Source organism: Phyllostomus hastatus, unplaced genomic scaffold (assembly GCF_019186645.2).
Source record: "Phyllostomus hastatus isolate PE091 unplaced genomic scaffold, TTU_PhHast_1.1 phas_contig_152, whole genome shotgun sequence".
NCBI classification, from domain to species: Eukaryota; Metazoa; Chordata; class Mammalia; order Chiroptera; family Phyllostomidae; genus Phyllostomus; species Phyllostomus hastatus.
In genome coordinates, this window is record NW_025333622.1 from 7,871,555 (window position 1) to 7,889,929 (window position 18,375).

Genomic DNA, 18,375 nt, shown 5'->3' on the forward strand with positions numbered 1-18,375 from the left:
GTTGCAGCACTTTCACTGGGGAACCTAATTATAACCTAAAGAGTGTTGATGACCCTTGAACCCAGGCAAAGGACTCCAGGTAAGTCAGTTAGCTGTATAAATAGCATAAGGTAAAGGAGGGGCTAATTTTTAAAGGTCAAAATCTTTAAATTTGTTTCCCATCATTTGTTTTGAGTCGTTAGCATGACAGAAATCACCCTGCAAATAGGAGAAGGCTGCTGAATAGTAGTTGATTGTCTATGATCTTCCTTTTTTTCTCTCAACACCAAAACATATTGATCCCCTTAAATTTCCATTCTATATATATTGTAGAGTCCATACAGTTATAGTAGAGAATATTTTTCTTAAATATCCTGGATTTTATTTCATCTTTCATATTTATGTCTTTAATCAGAGTTTTGATAACTCTAAAGAGAACACACTTATAAAAGTATTTGATCCAGCTGCAATATCTTTTAGATATATTTTCTTTGTTTTCCTCATATGTATTACATGTGAGTAATTATATTTGCTTACATACCGTTTATGTCTTTAAAGACCACACTGAATGTGAGCAGAGAGATTGGTGTAACATCATTGCGATTGCCCTTTAGGGCCCCACCATCTGCATCTCATATTATACAATCTGATGGGTAACAACATTACTAAGCAAAAATCCTTGAATGATTTCAATGCCTGTGTGTGTACACCTTAACAAACACAGCATAAACCTCACTGTTCCTAGCAAACTCTAGGCAGGTTTACTGTAAATTACCTCAAGAGTGTTAGAATAAGAAATCTGGAGAATGAAGAAAGATCCAGTGAAAATTAGGCATATTACCGGAGGGCTAGTCAGGACAGCAACAGGTCAAATCCAATCCTGGGTTGGAAATTAGTGTGACAGGAGATTATCCAAGTCAGTTATATGAAAACTTTTAAAATCTTCTTGAACAATGTTATTTTGGCAAATTTGTAATTTGCTGATTTATTTTTATCTGTCTCTATGGATGATGCCACAAGACAAAATATAGAGGACTGTGTTAGAGAAACAATAGTCTGGGCCAGAAAGAAAAGAGAAGGCACTCATTCAGCACAGAGTTCTAGAGAAGTAAAGGGACCAAAGGGAAAAGCACATCAAACCGGTTAAACAAAAATAGTAAATGACTCACACTGAAAGAAAAGCTAAGAGAAGTCAAATACTAAATCTGCATCCCTGTCCCCCCCAGGGATTTTGATTTCAATATTCGGTGTGGCCCAGGCATTAGGATTTTAAAAACTCTACAAGTGATTCAAATATACTGTCAAAGTTGATTGAGAACCAACACACTAGAGGGATAACTTATTCGGCAGACTAGGATGTTGGAGACAGAAATGCCAATTAAGTCCTGGAACTCTGAAAGGTTAAGTCTTGGCAGGAATATGGTAGAAGGATCATTTGTCATTAGGTTCCCAAGGGCCACAGGCTTCAGAAACATCAACAGCAGTGTCAGTTCAGGAATCTGCTGAGGTTGATTGTTCAGCTGAAAAAAACAAAACAAAACAGAACAAAAAACATGGAGAAAAGGGGAAACTCCCTGGGAGGTAAATTTTGTAAATTCCATAGCAGGAAGCAGGGGTAGAAGCCAGTGGGGTACACAGCTTCTAGGCTGGAGAACCCTCCACCCTGGGTGAAAATTCTTGCTCCTAAGAGAGTCTGTCACCTGACACACACAAACTAAATGCACCATTAGGTGCCAGAAACCCAGGGTTGCAGAAAAATAGAATTTAAAGGTTTTGGGTATGCAGAAAAAAAAAAAGACAGAAAGAAGCTTCAAATAGACCTGGTGTCTGGGCCTGCCACCATAGCATGTTTAAAAACTATGCAAGAAAACAGGAGTATCCCAAAAGCTGCCCTAAAATAAAAGCCACGTGGTGTCTTAATCCAGTGTTGCTGGTATCCTCAGTGCATCACTGTGAACTAGAGGGTATCTTACATCCCCGATTGCTGGGCCCTTATCTAGAGTTTCTGATTCATTAGGTCTGGAGTGGGGTCTGAGAATTTGCATTTTCCTGACAAATTCCCAGGTGATGCAGATGCTGCCAGCTCAGGACCATATTTGGAGAAGAATTCCTCTAATGATGGTAAAGCAGCGCCATCATTTAACTCCTGGTGGGAAATTCCTCCAAATTGTGTTTCAGCTCAAAGATCGCAGACTAAAAACAATGAACATAAGCTGACCAACATCTGGACGAAACTATACCAAGATTTCTTCCATCTTCTGACTTCTCAGTTACCACCAAGTCTCTTCTTGGGTCTCCGGCAGCACTCGGTACTGGTTTTGGGACTATACTTTTACCTAGAATAACTACTTTAGGGACTCAGAATTAACTTGTTCTTTAAATTTGATGGGGGTTAGGGTCAATGTTGTGATGATAATATGTGTGCAATTAATGCTTCATTCTCTTTAAATATCAAGGTCACAGGAGACTTGGGAATGAGGTAATAACAATTTATGTGCCTCTGAAGGGAGTACATCTGTATCTGGAAAAGTCCACTCAGGCTGCAGTTATTGAAAGAATCCAGCTTGAACCAGGCACTAAGAATCCTTCTAGGTGAGACAAAGCAAAGGAAATGGGGAGGGGTGTTTTGGACCACATATTCTTTGGGCTTTTAAATCACAAGGTGAGCAATCCTGAATTTGTACTGCAATCTCTTTAGATTTAAACAAGTTTAGACTTTAACTTGCAAAAATGTTCATCTGTAGTCTTCTATTTTTCCTCAAACATTTCATGGAAGTAAGGGAGGTGTATATAAATGTGTCATCCTTGTATTTCTAGAATTATATTGTTGAAGTATAGTTACTTAGCTTTTAATTTTTATCACAGGATGTCTCATAAGCTCTGTCATTAGATAATGTGGTTTGATGTAATTTCAGTTAGCACATGGAGCTGAGAGTGAAATGTCAATCCCAGGTAGAGAGAGGCCTTTGAGACACATTCACTGATGCTCTCAGATCCATTTCAGAGCCTCCCAGGGTCAAATCTACAGATTGCCAGAGGATATCATAGAGTAGCGGTTGGCATGGGGGTGGGTCTCAGCAAGGTGCAGGCATAACTGTCCAATAAACAGGCTGATTTTCTCTCTTGAAGGTGAGAGCTATACTGAACGTATACTGAGGTTAAGCCTAATGGCCTGAGAAACCACCCTCCTGGAGGGTGGGTTCATCCTCTGTTGGCTCCTTTACTTACCTTTGCTGGGGAGCAAGAATGACTAGGGTGATTGGTATGTGGAAGAAGAAACCAGGCCTGGGTGGTTCATCTTTCCTTTGGGGGGAATTGTCTGCCTGTTGAGGGCACACATTCTCTTTTGCCCCTCCATACACGCACTTGAGTTAGAGATTTGCTAACTCAAGCCCTGTTTTGAGGCCTGTGGTTGATTGACCTTGGGTACTTGGATGACCTAGTCTATTTTGGGGGTTTTGTATTAGCAAGGTCATTATTGCTTCACACCTAAGTCATACATTTTGATCTAGATTTTCTAAGTAATAAGGAGGGTATTTTGAACTCATTTGTCTGAGTTCCATTTCTGTCTCTCAAATGACTCTGAAGTTACGTAGGGTATAGGAGAAGCATGTGTTGGGTCCCTTAAAACCTAGCATGTTGCCTATAAAACCTTTAATATTATTTACGTATGTGTGTATCATAATACAAAGTAGGTGCACTTTCATATATGTACCTGACTCTTGGTTTTATATTATGTTCCCAATTCTTATTTCTATCTTGCTTCACTTTCTTAATTTATATTTTCATAGCATAATGTAGCATAACAAATAATAAATAATATAAGGTGTAATATGGAGAATATAATACAATGTACTCTATATCACATATTTTATATAGTGAGATATTATTATAAATTGATATTTTATCTCTATATATTTATATTTATTTTATACATTTATATGTCTATTTTTGTACACAGTGTAGCATTTATTCATATGTAAGGAGCTTTAAGGCTCATGTAAGGAGCCTTAAATATTGTTCAGAAAAGGTGGTGGATAAACAAACATAAGTTAAATAATTTGTATCTCAGATTTGCTGTCAGGACTGTGACTGATGACAGATTTAGGGACATAATTTCTCAGCATATGTATGTATGTATGTATTTTGGGACATAGAAACCTTATGTCCCAATAGATAACTACAGATCTTGTTTATATTTATCTTGTTTTAACTTCCTCCATTGCATTGAAATAGTGTGTTTATAAGATGACTAAACTGGGCACTACTGACTAACAAGGAGGGACTTGATCTAATTCACCAGCCCTGTTCCTGGCTCTCAGCAAAAGATTAGTAAGTGCGTCTAGAGTGAACCCATGCCCAACTGAGTCAGCCTTCACTACAGCTCAAACCCCATCCCTTCCTCGAAGACTTCCTGGTCACCAGTGGATACACTTCCGTGGCTAGTGACTGAATAAGTGATTGAGAGTAAAGATAACATTTATTAAACATTTGCTATGTACCAGGCTATAAGTTAAACAGTTAACAAGTTTCTTATTTAATTTTCACTAGGTATCTTGTAAGTAGGAAGCTGAAGCTCAGAGGGATTGTGCTACTGTCCGAGGCCACAGTTTCTGTGAGGGACTTAGGACTCATACAAAGGGAGTCTGACTCCAAAGCTCATTTCACTCAACAGTGTGAAAAACCACCTTCCACGTACAGAATGGTGGAATGACTGCATACATGAGCAACACTCAAAGCCGGTGGTTTCTTTCACCATCTTCGCAGTGTATGTGTTAAAGGTTCAAGTGCACAGGCCAAGCCAGACTGGGAAGAAACTGTTCTTGCCTATTTATTTACTTAGTTTAGGAGCCCCCCTGTGCCAGTAAATTCCTAATCAGCAAGTGCAGTCCTTCAGCAGATAATATTTAAATTATAAATCTGTCTCTCTTTTTTTAAAGCATTGGAAATGCAGAATGTTTTTTACTCTGAATGCTCACTGTAGCATAGAGTAAGTTTTTTGTTCAACAAAACAGAATTTTAAACTCATCCTTCTCCCAAATTGTCCCACTAGTCGATAATCGTGAAGCTATTCTGTGTTGTTACCATTATGTCAATGATTGGTTCCCAAACATATTACAAGTCTTTGAGCCGGGGTTACTAAAAAATGTCCTTATGGGTTCACACACTGGCATGTAAATATGTTAAGCCCAATGGAATTCTGTTTTAAACCTAAGTCTAGTGCTCAAGTTGATTTAAGTGATCATATTAATTATCCAAAAAATGTGAGCATGAACACTGGCAATGAAAGCTGTATCTCATTTTCTATTTTATCTTGAAAATGGATGAGGACGAAATGTGTTTGGCAAAGATTGTTCAATCCCCACATTTCTGACAAAGCAGCTTTCAGTTCAGAAGGATCACCTTACCTCCCTCTCCCTTAAATACTTTGACAGCTAAGAGAGTTGCTTAGATATTATGTTCATTGTAATCACTTGAAAATTCTTGTTTTTTCTGATTCTTAATAATCAAATTACTTAATTTCAAAGAAAAGAAACCTTAATATTGGACACAGCAAACAAAAATTAAAGATTAAAGAGAAGAAGAAGAAAAATAATGGAGGCTTTCAGTGCCAAAATCTCTCTGTTTGGCATTAACAGAATCTGGTTTAAATTTTACTCTGAAACTTAGTAGTTGAATAACCTTGGGCAAAATTCTGATCCTCAGTTTCTCATAGAATAGTAAGAGTAATAATAATGATCATGTCTTATTTTAAGGGATAGTTAAGAGAATTAACTTAGGTTTGTGGTCTCATAAATAATTATAATAGAAATACAAACACAAAAATCACTGGCAAATACTATCAGAATTCTTTTATTTTTTTCCTGCTGATCTTACAAAATTGTATAGTTTTGGTCCTTCACTTTTTTTAAGGTTTTCAAATAGCTTAAACTAAGAATTGAATGGTTCACCGCTGACTTTAAGCATATGGAAAGTCAATCAGACAGCCATACTGAAAGCTCGCCAGCACCATTCTTCCCTCCTGCCCTCCACAGCATCTTCAGTGAATACAAATGAAGACAAACACTGCTTTTTCCCTACTATATCCTGAAAATAATATCTAATACAGGTTGACTGAAACTTTAACAAGTAATTTGAACAAGTTACTTCCTCTAATTTGAGATGTTTTGTATGCAAACCATATGTTTAAACCTTTGAAACATATTGTATAAATTGTCCAAAGTGAAGCATCATTCTAAGTATAAAAAGAAAAATAAATAGTAGAATAGTACTAATTTAGCCTTTTTTTTCAGAAAATACATGCATAATGTTTTAAACAAGCCATCCAATAGCATTAAAAAGTTCTATACCAATTTATTATATTTAGATAACCTAATTTTAATATCTTTCTTCTATATCATCATCTAAACTAGATATTAACTACTATAAGTCATCCAAAATTAGTTGGATTCTACTTAAGAAATTTCAGATGTTACAGGGCATCAACACATATCACGAAATAATTTTGCCCGGCACCGTGTCATCCTGATGACAAGAGAAAGGAAATCCTTGCTCAATGGTTAATTGACACAGCTGCCATCACTGAGTTCTCTCCTATTTCTACAACTCCACTAAATTTAATTTTAATTCATTTGATGAAGCCTGTAGCTTCTTCTCCTATTAGTGCTGTTTTTAAAGCTGAATTTATTTATCTCAATGGAAGTTTTCTTTATAAGGATGGTTTTAATCAATCCATCTATTAGTTCTCCCTATGAAAGAAAAAAATGGCCTTAATTTTAAAATCAATAGTGAGTTATAGAAAAGAAAGCAAACCTCATTCAAGAAATTTCCTATTAGTCAATTATTACTAATGCTTTTTATTAGCTGTGTTTATTTATGAATGCATATCCTATCTCATTCCATACCTACTTCAAACATTTATCTGAGGAGATGAAGGTCACAAGAGAAGAAAGTTGAGGGAAGTAACATGAAAAGGGAAGAATGAGGTGAAAATTAAGCTCCAGGGTTCTGAGCAAAATGACAACCACACTGAGTTACCAGATGTAGAACACAAAAAATAAAAAGAAAAATTGCGTAAAAGTTGTAGCCTACTGTGACACTGAGGGCTGAGAGAAAACCGTTTTCCACATCCTCATGAAGGGCATTGTGTACTGTCATTGAAAATGCCCTCCTCACCCCCCTACAGCAAACACAGTCAAATATGCTTTATGGACTCTGTAGTGTAACATTCCTGATGTTTCTCAAAGATTCAAAGACGTTGCATGTGCAATTAAGGAAAAGTAATTAGATAAGACTAAAGTGATATAGCAAGTCAGCAGAAGTCTAATTGTCTTAATGGAGTCAAGGACATTTTATGGGGGAATAGAAGTTTAATTCCTTCAGCAGAGTCATTGAGAACTTTTCTGAGTAAAGAAATTATTAATGGGCAGGGATAATGTTTTTCTCAAGCAACCAATGAGAAATGAGCAATCAATAACCACCAAACTGTACCATGACAATGGAAGCACCAAATACCTACCTTGGTCAAAAACACAATCTATGAGCCACTCGAAGAACATTAAATTTTAAGCTATGTAGTTTTCTGATGAACTCTTTAAGGATAATAGCAAAATGTTCCTCTGGATCCTTCCTCAGCAACCAGGTATGTGATATACACAGGATGGGGCAAAATTTGGTTTCCAGGGATGAGTATGGAAAATAATATAATAATTAATAAATAATAATACAAGAATAAACTGTGTCTCATGTACTCACAACCATAAGCCTACTTTCACCTCAGCTTTTATATATGCTATTATATATATAAGTATAATAAAATAATATATATTTATGCTATTGCCTATAACTTAGATATATGTTGGAGAATGCCTATTTACAATTATTCTTTGAAGTAATGAATATTAAGTTATCCTTTTTTATGGTAATTAGGTAACAGTCAGTTGTCTATAAAGGTTACTTCTATCTTACATTATTTACCTATAAAAGAATGGTTTTCTTTCTCTTTTAGGAGTGCTGGAGTTAAAACCAGTACCAAGTCAAAAGGACAGTTTGGAAATGGTAGAAAATGGAGGGAGGTAATAAAATAGTTTACTAACCTGCTTAAGTTTATTTCCTGATGTGAGAAGATAACATCACAATGATTACATACCTGTGCAATCTTAATCAAGTTACTAACCTGCTCTTTGTCTCAATATCTTCATCTATTCATTGGGAATAACAACAGCACTTCATAGTTTTGTTGCGAGAAATACAGGAGATAATACATGCAAAATGCCTAGAGCAGCATCTGACACATAACAAGTGCTCAATCAGGGTTAACTGTTATTCATCAGGAAGCAAAAAATCTATATTGAGTCTTATAGCTTATAATCACATCCTATTCATATCATTAAAATAAAATAAAAGCTCAGTAAAAATTGCAACATTTTTATGTCACATGAACAAAGGTACCCATTGGGTAGTATAAAGCATTATGATAGAATTGCTGGGCCTCAAATATGTTCCTGACATAGAACTCAGCAGGTCCTGGGTATTCTAGGTTATCAGCAATCACATGTCATCAGTCTGGAATACTATTACTGCACACGGTTTTCAAAAAAAGAAGTGTTTTCATGACCCTTTTCCAACCACTGAAGAGGTAATAAAGTGTACCACCACTAGTGAAAATCAGTAAAGCTCTATGGAGATTCTAAACCTGAGGTTCAAGGGATGGTTTAGCTCATTGAGCAGATAAACCACTGGACTCACAAATGCAAGCCTCACAGCAGTAAATTCAAGTTTGGTTTTCAGAAAAAAAATGTTTATTTATTACATATTTAATTAGTTTTCTATTGCTAAATAATAAATTCCATAAACTGGGCACTTTAAAACTATGCTCATTTTTTAACTCACAGTTTCTGTGGGTCAGAAACCCAGTGCTGGCCTGACTGGGCTCTCTTTTCAAGGTCTCACAAGGTCAAAATTAAGGTGGTGGCTGGGTCTGTAACATGTGGAGCTTGGGGTTTCTTGTATCTGTAGGCCTGAGGTCCTTTAAGCTTGCTGGCTATCAGCTTCCACCAACATCTGGAGACTTCTGCATTCCTTGCTATGTGGGTGCATCTATATTCACAGCCAGCAATAGTTTCTCTTGAACTGAATTTCTCTCATGCTTTGAATTTTGTCCTTAACTTCAAGATACTGATTTAAAGGACTCATGAGTGTAGGCCAGGCTGACCAAGATAATCTCCTAAATTATAAAGCAGAACCTAATTGCAAGAGTAATATCCAAATAAATTCATGATGTCAAGAATTATAGAAGGCATGGGTACACCAGGGAATGGGCCACTTAGGGGACATCTTAGAATTCTGCCTATCATATAAGTCAAAAGCCTTAATGGTTAACAATTCAAAGCCTAGACCAAAAGGTCTATTTTATTGGCCCAAGACGTCAAGTGTTAGAATGCATCAGAAAGAAACTGGCATTTGAAAGCATTGTTTGGTTATCTCATACATTTACAATTTTAGAATATAAATTGTCTTTTCTATAGGCAGAACCATAGTCTTGGCATTGAGGACAAAAAATGAAGAATCTGATCCCACCATTTTCCATGTGCTTTATTTACCATCAATCTTTTTATCAACTGTATCCAATATGGGTGTATTACCAATGTTCATTCAAAAAGTGTCACATAGGATCAAAAACTTGTGGAACAACTACCCTTAATTTTAAAGGTTAGATAAATAATTTTACCAGGAGTAAACAGAATATGAACTTCCAAGACTGCATTCAAGAAATCAGTGTCATGAGTAACTATATTATAGAATCCATTTACATGACTGGGTCTATTGGCTTTATTTCTTATCTTCCCGTGAGGAATTTTATATATATAAATTATAATTATATATGTAAATTATATATGCATTTATATATATACAGATATATATCAGTTTTTTATCTGTAAAGCAATTTCTATTGATAATTTATAAATATCTAAGCTAAAGTTCTTTGGAATTTTGTTCCTCATGTCATCTTATTTATCATATTGTTTTTAGAATTTTTTTATAGGTGATGGCTGAATGGGTTGATTGATTTCTGCTATTGGACAAACCTTGTATTTTTAAAAATTATATATAGTTTATGTCTTCAAATGTGTTATGTTATCATAGCCATATATATATATATATATGTATATCCATATATCATCTATAAATTGGTTTTCTTTTATTAACATCTTAAATTCATGTGGCATTTTTTCTTTTTTTATTTTTTTTTTTCTATTACCATTTAGCCCCCTTTTTTTCTATTACCTCTTATGCCCCCTCCCTCCCTGCAATCACCACACTGTTGTCCATGAGTCTTCCTTCCTTTTTGCTCAATCTCTCCACCCCTACCCTCTCCGCCTTAGCTGTCATCCTGTTCTCCACCTATGAGTCTGTCTCTATTTTGCTTGTTAGTTCAATTTGTTCATTAGATTCCACATATTTTATAATGTGACTTTACCACAAAAAATTTTAAATCAGGGATGATTATATATTTCATCAACCACAAGGACAATCAGTGGCTCTCTGGAGCCCTCAGTTGTTAGAATTCTGAGTTTAGTTAGGCCTGTGTGAAAATCAGGGATGTTTGCATGGCGAAAGGGCTGGTGTATGTAAGGGTATAATGCCACATATTTGGCATCTTGAAGGAAGGTTGTTACTACAGAATAAAAGAACCCCGAGGAAAGGTTGTATACTAAATTACCATTATATAGATATATTTATTAGCTTAAATTTTTTGTGACAGGAAGAGTTTCAAAATCTCTTAAGAGTGTCTAGGGCTTCCTGAACAGCAAAAGGCATCCTGATGCAAGGAACGCTTTAAAGGAGTCTGCAGATAAAGCTCACTGACGTCACAATTCTGCCTAAGGCAACCTTGGTTTCAAGCAGTATTTCATCTATTGTACATTTGGTCTTCTGAAGGGAATATGCAGCCCCTGAATCCACTCTCCAGCCCAGCTCAAAATAGAAGATTCACCTATGGTACTCACCAAACCTCTTTGGTTTTAAATAGTTTTTGGATAAGTGATAGATAAGTTTACATTAAAATATTTAATTTGCTAGACAGTTACAGATATGTACTGATTTTTAAATAAATTTATGAAAGATGGAAAAAAGGAGCAGAGTAGGCAAGTTAAGCCTAGAAAGTTTTCTTCTTATACTCTATATTAATGCATTAAGTTGAAGATATAAAGATCATAGTCAGCAAGATTAGTTATTGACTATAAATTCTCAACAGAAATTTTCTTAACATAACAAAGTCATACAGGGAAGTGAATCAAAGAGTAAATATTAATAAAGCCTTAGAAAATAGAGTCACATCCAATATGCAGAAGAAAAGTGATCTACTGACAAACCTAAAACTTTACTGAAAAGTGGGACAGAGACAGAGAGACGGTGTGAGTGGTACAAGAAAATGAAGACAAATGAGATAGGGAGAGAAAAATAGGGTAAGGAGAGAAGACTTGTGAAAACCATTGTATTGTGAAATTCTGATTCTTATATTCCACAAGTCAACAAAAGCAATAAGCATGCCCATTTATATCTTAATAGTGATATATCTCAGTTCCATACAATTTAAATATATACTTTTGTCTGAATGTTTCATTTTCCTAGTTATCAAAAGCAGTTATTCTAAGAGTTACACTTGAACCACTGCACAAAATATGTTATGATCCTGTAAAGATGATGCAATTTCCCTTTTATTATCCTTAATTAGTTTTTGTCAATGTTGTACATTAATTATACTCTAGCATTTCAAGGTCTGTTTGTTTTCTGATTCAGAAAAATTAAGCTGTATTCTTTAGTTATGTAAAAAGCCTAGCATTTAATTAGGACCTGTCTGGTCAGATTTATCAGCTGTGGGCTGGAACCTTGCCAACGCCTGTGTCACTGCAGAGACAGAAGCAGTCCTTTAGGAGGGCACATTTGCTCCTGGAGTGTGGTCATGGCCCAAACCACTGTTTTTTTCCCCCTAAATTCTTCTTATTTCTTAATTTATTATAACCTCACAATATTTTCCTTTACCACAAACTTCCCAAAGTTCTTTATCATTGCATATGTATTATTTTTACTTTTCCTTCCTGGCTACCACTTTTTCCTCTAACTTGATAAAAACACTTTTTTTCTCCCAATTTTGTGAGAAGATATAAAGGAAATAGAGCAAGCTGCAAGAAAGCACGAGAGTGTTTCAATGTTCATCTCTAACAGATTGAATGTTCTGGAGAAAAGGTTCATATGAAATTGTTAAGACAGAATATCTCAATTTATAAATAAATAAAAATAGTTTGAAGAGGAAGTCCCCAATAATTCCTCATACAATGCTTTCAAAAGTACCTCAGCTTGACCAATAGGTATGTTTTCATAGTTGTATAGATTATCCAGGTCTTCCAAGGCGGCATCATAAGATTCTGAGTCATAGCTGATGGTCTCTAAAGTTGGAGCAGGCACAGCAGCATCGAAGATGACAAGTCCCAGAACAAGTCTTGCTAATGCTTTCATTTTGCAAACTCTCCTAGTCATAAAATATTAAAATGCATAAATATTTAATTGATGATAACTTATAAATAGTTGACACTGAACAGGAATGATAGATAAATCAATGTTAACACTGACAAACGTTAGCTGGTAGTTTTTACTACCAGCATAATACATAATACATAATACAAGAAGTTGTATAGCTTCTGGTGACTATTGATATCAGATGTTCAAATTAATGCACAAACCTATTCATGTTTTCATAGTAGATATGGTAATTACAGTGAAGTTGATTTTACTTTATAGAGAAACATGGGGAAAATGGGATGCAGAAAGATTGTGATATACTTATTCACAAAAGCTTCTACATTGCTAGATACTAAGATTGTTTCATCAACTCTGGAATGTAGGGATGATGATGATGATGGGGATGATGACTGCTGTAACTGTTACACTGTTTTACTGCTGAGAAAACCAAGACAGAGTTGCTCATACACAAGGACTCATAACCGTTTCTTGTACACTTAAGCCTAGGGTCTTTACAGACAAAATAACAAAGACTTTTTTATTTTCACTTCTTTGTTGCCTCTAGGTATTGTTAAAATCTAGATCATTTAGTTTGTACATGCATTAGCATTTCATGCATTATTTTTCAAAACTTGTTCTAAACTAAATGGAGAAAACAGAAAGTTATTTGTCTTCAGTCCTCAATGTTGTATTTCAATTCTTAATAGCTATTTAAGTTGTAAACTCAGAATCAATAGAATACATGTGTGACAGGCATTATTTGGCAAGACCCTTTAGAGGAAGGTTTGTACACATATAGCACTGAAGAAATCTTTGATTTTGTAATACTTTAATAAGCACAATCTTTATTTTCCATGATAACCATGCATTTTGGGATTTAATTAAGGTCTTATCATTTTAATTATTGTAGTTCAATATGTACTCCTTTGAATACATTTTAATTTCTAATAAAAAAACTCTCATGTTTAATTTCAAAGATTTAAGTTGGGCCTATCAGAAATGTTACCCAGTGGTTATTTATTGAGGGAGCAAATTATTTGTAAACTTTTAAAATCAAAGATGTCTAATTATAAAGGTTTTGCATTTTGGATACACTTCTTGGGTTTAGTTTAAAAACAGTACCTATGGTGTGTGTGTCTTTGCACACATATAAAAGAGAACTCATGGTAAACATTGCTTATAAACTTGAATGCGCTGGCAGACAAGCTGACCTTCAGTTACTTGAAAGGAAGTCTTTATGAAGCAGGTTTAGGCAGAAGGATATGAAATTCCTCTGAGAATAAGAAGCAGTACAAGGGGCTCCTTTTTATCCCTTTCTATGCTTTCTTCAAATAAATTTGTTATTCACACTGGATAAACTAAGCCTCTGTTTTACTTGCCTTTGAAGAGATCTTTGCAGGATTGCAGATTTGGAATTGTTTAATGCAATTACTAACGTCTTACTTAATAACATAGTATGATTTGCAAATCTTCCAGAAGCCATTCTCCCACTTTCAAGTGGGAAGCATTTAAAGTAGCCACTCCTAACCTAAATAAATGTATATTTTTCTTGTATATTTCTAGTAACTTGCATTGTTCAAAAAATGCACTTGCTGGTTCTTTTTCTCTTTGTACTCCATATTTGATTATAAATGTCTACATATCAGGGTTTACCTGCATTTGGCATATCCCCTGAAGCTGCCAGCAGTAATGTAGTTTATGTGAATCTTAGAAATATGAAGAACATATATCATGTTTAGTTAAAATACTATGTTCCTTCTTCTGAGTAATTTTATTAGTATTTAATGTAGTATCATTGTTGAAATTTTGGAATTGTTGTCCACTTGACTCCATTTCATGATATCTTGAAAATACATACTTATATAAAACTTCAAAATATATAGCTCAAAAAGACATTCTAAATGCATAATTCTAGTATTCTCAGTATATTTTTCAAATGCCTGAAATCTCATTTTCTTCTTTTGCATAATATTTCAGTCAATAATAGTCAATAGTGCCTGTCTGTGCTTGCAAAGAATGTGGTCTGTCAGGGCACTTCATTTAAGAAATGTTTTGGAAACTATTATAATTTTACTGGCACCTGTCATGATTATTAAGATTAACTACTTTGTTGTATGTTATTAATTCCTAAGCTAATTTAGAGTTTTGAATTTTCCAAGAATAACATAAATGTAAACATAGTAAAACTAAGCCCAAGCCTTTGAATCAAAGTTCACCATGAGATATTAAAGCAAGCTGAATTATTTTTAAAGGTTGTCATAGTAGAAAAAAGGTCTCTAACCCAAGAAGAAAGCAAGTGTAAAAACTTACCTTTGGCTCCGACTTGCTGAAATGGCACAGAGTGACTGCGGACACAGAGCCAGTGGGGTTTGCCCCTGACCAATGACTGTGAGTTCTGGTCGTGGGGGGTGGAATGTGTAACACTCAATTTTCTGTTTGGAAAAGCTAACCTTGAGAAATGTTTCTCAGCCTTTAAAAACCTCAAACTACTTTATAGTCACTCAAATTGTGCAGTAGAATCCAAATTGCATTGTCTATAAAGTTCTTGAAATTATGTTAAAGGAGTTAAAATTGTCAATGTGTCACCTTAAAACTTTTAAATGAAAAAGTTGGTTTTAACATATCTCATCTATAATAAATTCACTGATTAATAAGTTAAAATGTATGCAGTGATACTATACATGGATATTTCATAAGTATTCTAATCAGAAATACTTAAATTTCCTAAATTTTGCATGTTTTAAGTTGCTTTCTTCACTTAATGTTAACTGAAATTCAGATAATGTTGCAAAGCCTTCCCTGTTTAATGTTGGGTAAGTAGGAAAATATATATATAATTATTTTTATTGCTTTGGACCTTTTGAGAGCAATGAAACAATGAGCTTTTTGCATTAATATTTTCCAAAAAATTATGTCCAGAAATAAATACAATTTGAATGTTTTTTGGGGAAAATGTCTCCATTTCCTCTCTTTAATCTATCAGAGCCAAAGTAATCAAATTACATAAAAAAAACTTTCTTTTATAAAATAAGATTTATTTTAGATTCTTGGAACATGACATTTGTGAAACAGTTTTATTACAGGTATGAAGATAAAATATATTTGGATTAAATTTCCATTCTTCACTTCCATTCACACTGCAAACATCCCAGAGAAGCCTGAAACTTGGGTTTTCTATTCCAGTATGCGGTGCATAAACCTAGGTGTCTGTGCATCAGGTATCCCTTCTGTAACCAGAAGTGAATACTGTATTAAATTTTGAAAGCAGGTTTGGTCCTGGGCAAACTAATCAAGTGAAAACCCTCACTCTCCTTTCTGCTTCCCGCTCATCTTTTCTTCCCGAAAGCTCCTTTGCCCTTCTGTTCAGGGCACTCTCAGTCCTTATCCCCACCATCCATACCTGCTTCCAAATGATTTGTTCTCAGTGTGCATTCTTTTCTCGGGACCAATTTTATCTGTAACAGAAACTGTGATGCTAGGTACAGAACAAAGTCTACCAAGACTTCTCAAATAGGAGGGGAGCTGTCTTGGGGACTTCTTCCTGGCATCTCACCACGTCATACAGGGGCTCTGCTTTCAGAAACACTTCTGAAAAGGGACATGTATCTGAGTTCCTTTGCTGGCTCTGTTTAGCAGCAATGTCCCTCACTATGTGTTAGATGATTTTATAATTGTTAATTTTTGACACATTTTCAATCAGAGTGATTAATTACTATTCACGAATGGGTAAACTGACACTCATGTAAAATTATCCAGTGTCAGAGGTGACACAAAGAGAAAACCAAATCAGGTCAAGTTTCAAGATGTTACTGAGCCCATCTAAGGGCTACTAGTGAAGGTAAAAAGGCAGCACTATATGTCAGTTTCTTAGATACTAAAGCTGTTTACCTGTTACTAGGTTTTAGACTCTATCAGATGCTTTAGCATAAAAATGGATGAATAGAATATCCATGAAAACAACTGGCATCTCTTCTGCTTCCTGCATTATTTAATCAGTACTCTGCACATCATTAGAGAGGTAGATCTACCTAGTCCCTTGCTTTCTGGAGGGTTCTGGCTGAACCTATAAGATCTGTATCCAGAAATAACATTTTCACCCTCTGGCTGAACCTGTAAGATTGTATTTCCAGAAATAACATTCTCACACTCTCCTTTGAACTATGGGTGTTTAAATATGATGTTTTTCAGAGGCTTTAGGTCACTCTCTATTAATGCAGTTGTTTTGTGACAACTTAATAACTGAATTATTTACCTTATTGTAGATTGAGAGCATAAATGATTATACCTGAGTTTTCTTCCAAATAAGTAAGCCTTTCCTATTTCTTTATAACAATGGACAAAATTTAAAAATCATTTCTCTTGATTTTATTTGGACCCTCTCCAATATTTCAAAATCTATTTTGATATGTGGGAGCTCAAATTTGTAACAACCTCAAGAGGACCTAATCTCTGTTGAATAGTAAGGAAGGATTAGTTACCAGTTCCAGCCTTTCTTATCCCTGGTAAATATCTTCTAGTTTCATGATAATTTTCTTAATGGTGAGCTTGGTTATTGGACACCCTCGAGGGATCCGTTATTAAGACTAGTTGCATTATTTAGTAAATGAGCTTTGTGGCTTTATCCCTTTAAGCCCCCAGACATTTTAAACATCTTTTTGGCTACCATTCTTTACAAAATTAACTAAATACCATCTGCCTGCCCAAACAGAATTAATATTAAACAAAAATAGTCTTATCTTAATGATTGCTTTCTGTAGCAGTGGTGAGCAAAGAGGAGAGGCCACTGCCGCCTGAACTTCGTCCTAGCCCCAACAGGCCACATCTCTAAGAGCTACGGGAAGAAATAAAACTGTTGCCTGAGATGATTAGTGAGCTGCCTGTGAAGAATTCCCATGCTGCCTCAGGGACCTACTCATCAGAAGTCCAAAACTCAGGTCTTCCAGCATCACCATAAACCCATACATACTGTATGGTCCACAACCCCTAATCTTCTCCACCCTCTTCCTCCAGAATCTTTTAAGTCTGCTCTGTCCTTCGTTCTTAAATTTCTTTTGGAAAAACTGCCTTTCTTTCCTTTACTTTATAAGGATCTGGCTGTCTCCTGACAAAGGTTTTCCACTGCAGTCTGTTAATGAAGTGGCTGTTCTTTCTTCTTCCCTCATGTAACTCAAAGATGGAGGGATTTTTCTTGCTCTACATTTTCTCTTCCAAATTATTTCTTCTATCTATTCCTTCAAAAACTTCATCCATCCTGAAACTCATCATATTTGGTTTAATTATCTACAACTGTTTCCGTCTCATCAACAGCCTGGCTCTGTCATTGGAGACTTTTACTCCTGGCCGTCTCATGCCCTCTGCTCACAGCCGGTCACCATTTCTGATGGTGCCAGTCTCTGTGCACATGGCCCATTTCTCGTGGTCACCTGGCAGTTGCCCTGTTTTTTATGTGAAGTTACCACCTTCCAACACACCCAGTGTTATTGTCATACCCATTAGTTTGTCATCACCAGATATGACAACCTACAAGTGGGTTATTGGTATCATTTTTTAAAATTTCATGAGACCTTCATTTTATAGACTCCATCACATTTTCACTATTCTTTAAATCTCCTGTCTTCAAACTTCTCCTTAACTTTGCATTTTATAGATCTTTACCATATTACTTCCTTTCAAGCACTTTCTGCTCTGTGTTTCCTTTCATTGTACCTGGAAAACACCCCAACTTTCGTTGAACTCAATTTCTAACACTCTCTTCTCCTGCATCTGAGCAGCCTGTATGTTACTAATGAAATTATATGCAATGATGACAGGTATCACTTTAAATTCAACCCCAGCCAGCAGATCTACTACATTTCTTGTGTCAATTCCCTTCCC

The 18,375-nt window shown here is 35.4% G+C and overlaps 1 protein-coding gene across 2 annotated transcripts in view; it reads right to left on the bottom strand.

Annotated features, from left to right (window-relative positions):
- The window catches only part of EPYC (epiphycan), a 41,797-nt gene extending 25,859 nt beyond the window's left edge, over positions 1-15,938 (bottom strand). Inside the window, exons 1-2 of one of the 2 annotated variants that reach the window (XM_045830592.1) lie at positions 15,902-15,938; positions 12,334-12,511 (exon numbers count right to left, since the gene is read on the bottom strand). In XM_045830592.1, coding sequence (XP_045686548.1) covers positions 12,334-12,511; positions 15,902-15,933 — 210 coding nt within the window. In that variant the 5' untranslated portion in view covers positions 15,934-15,938. Of the gene's footprint in view, positions 1-12,333; positions 12,512-14,811; positions 14,900-15,901 lie in introns of those variants that run through there. The other variant, XM_045830593.1, reaches the window with a different exon arrangement.
- Positions 15,939-18,375: the final 2,437 nt, after the last annotated feature.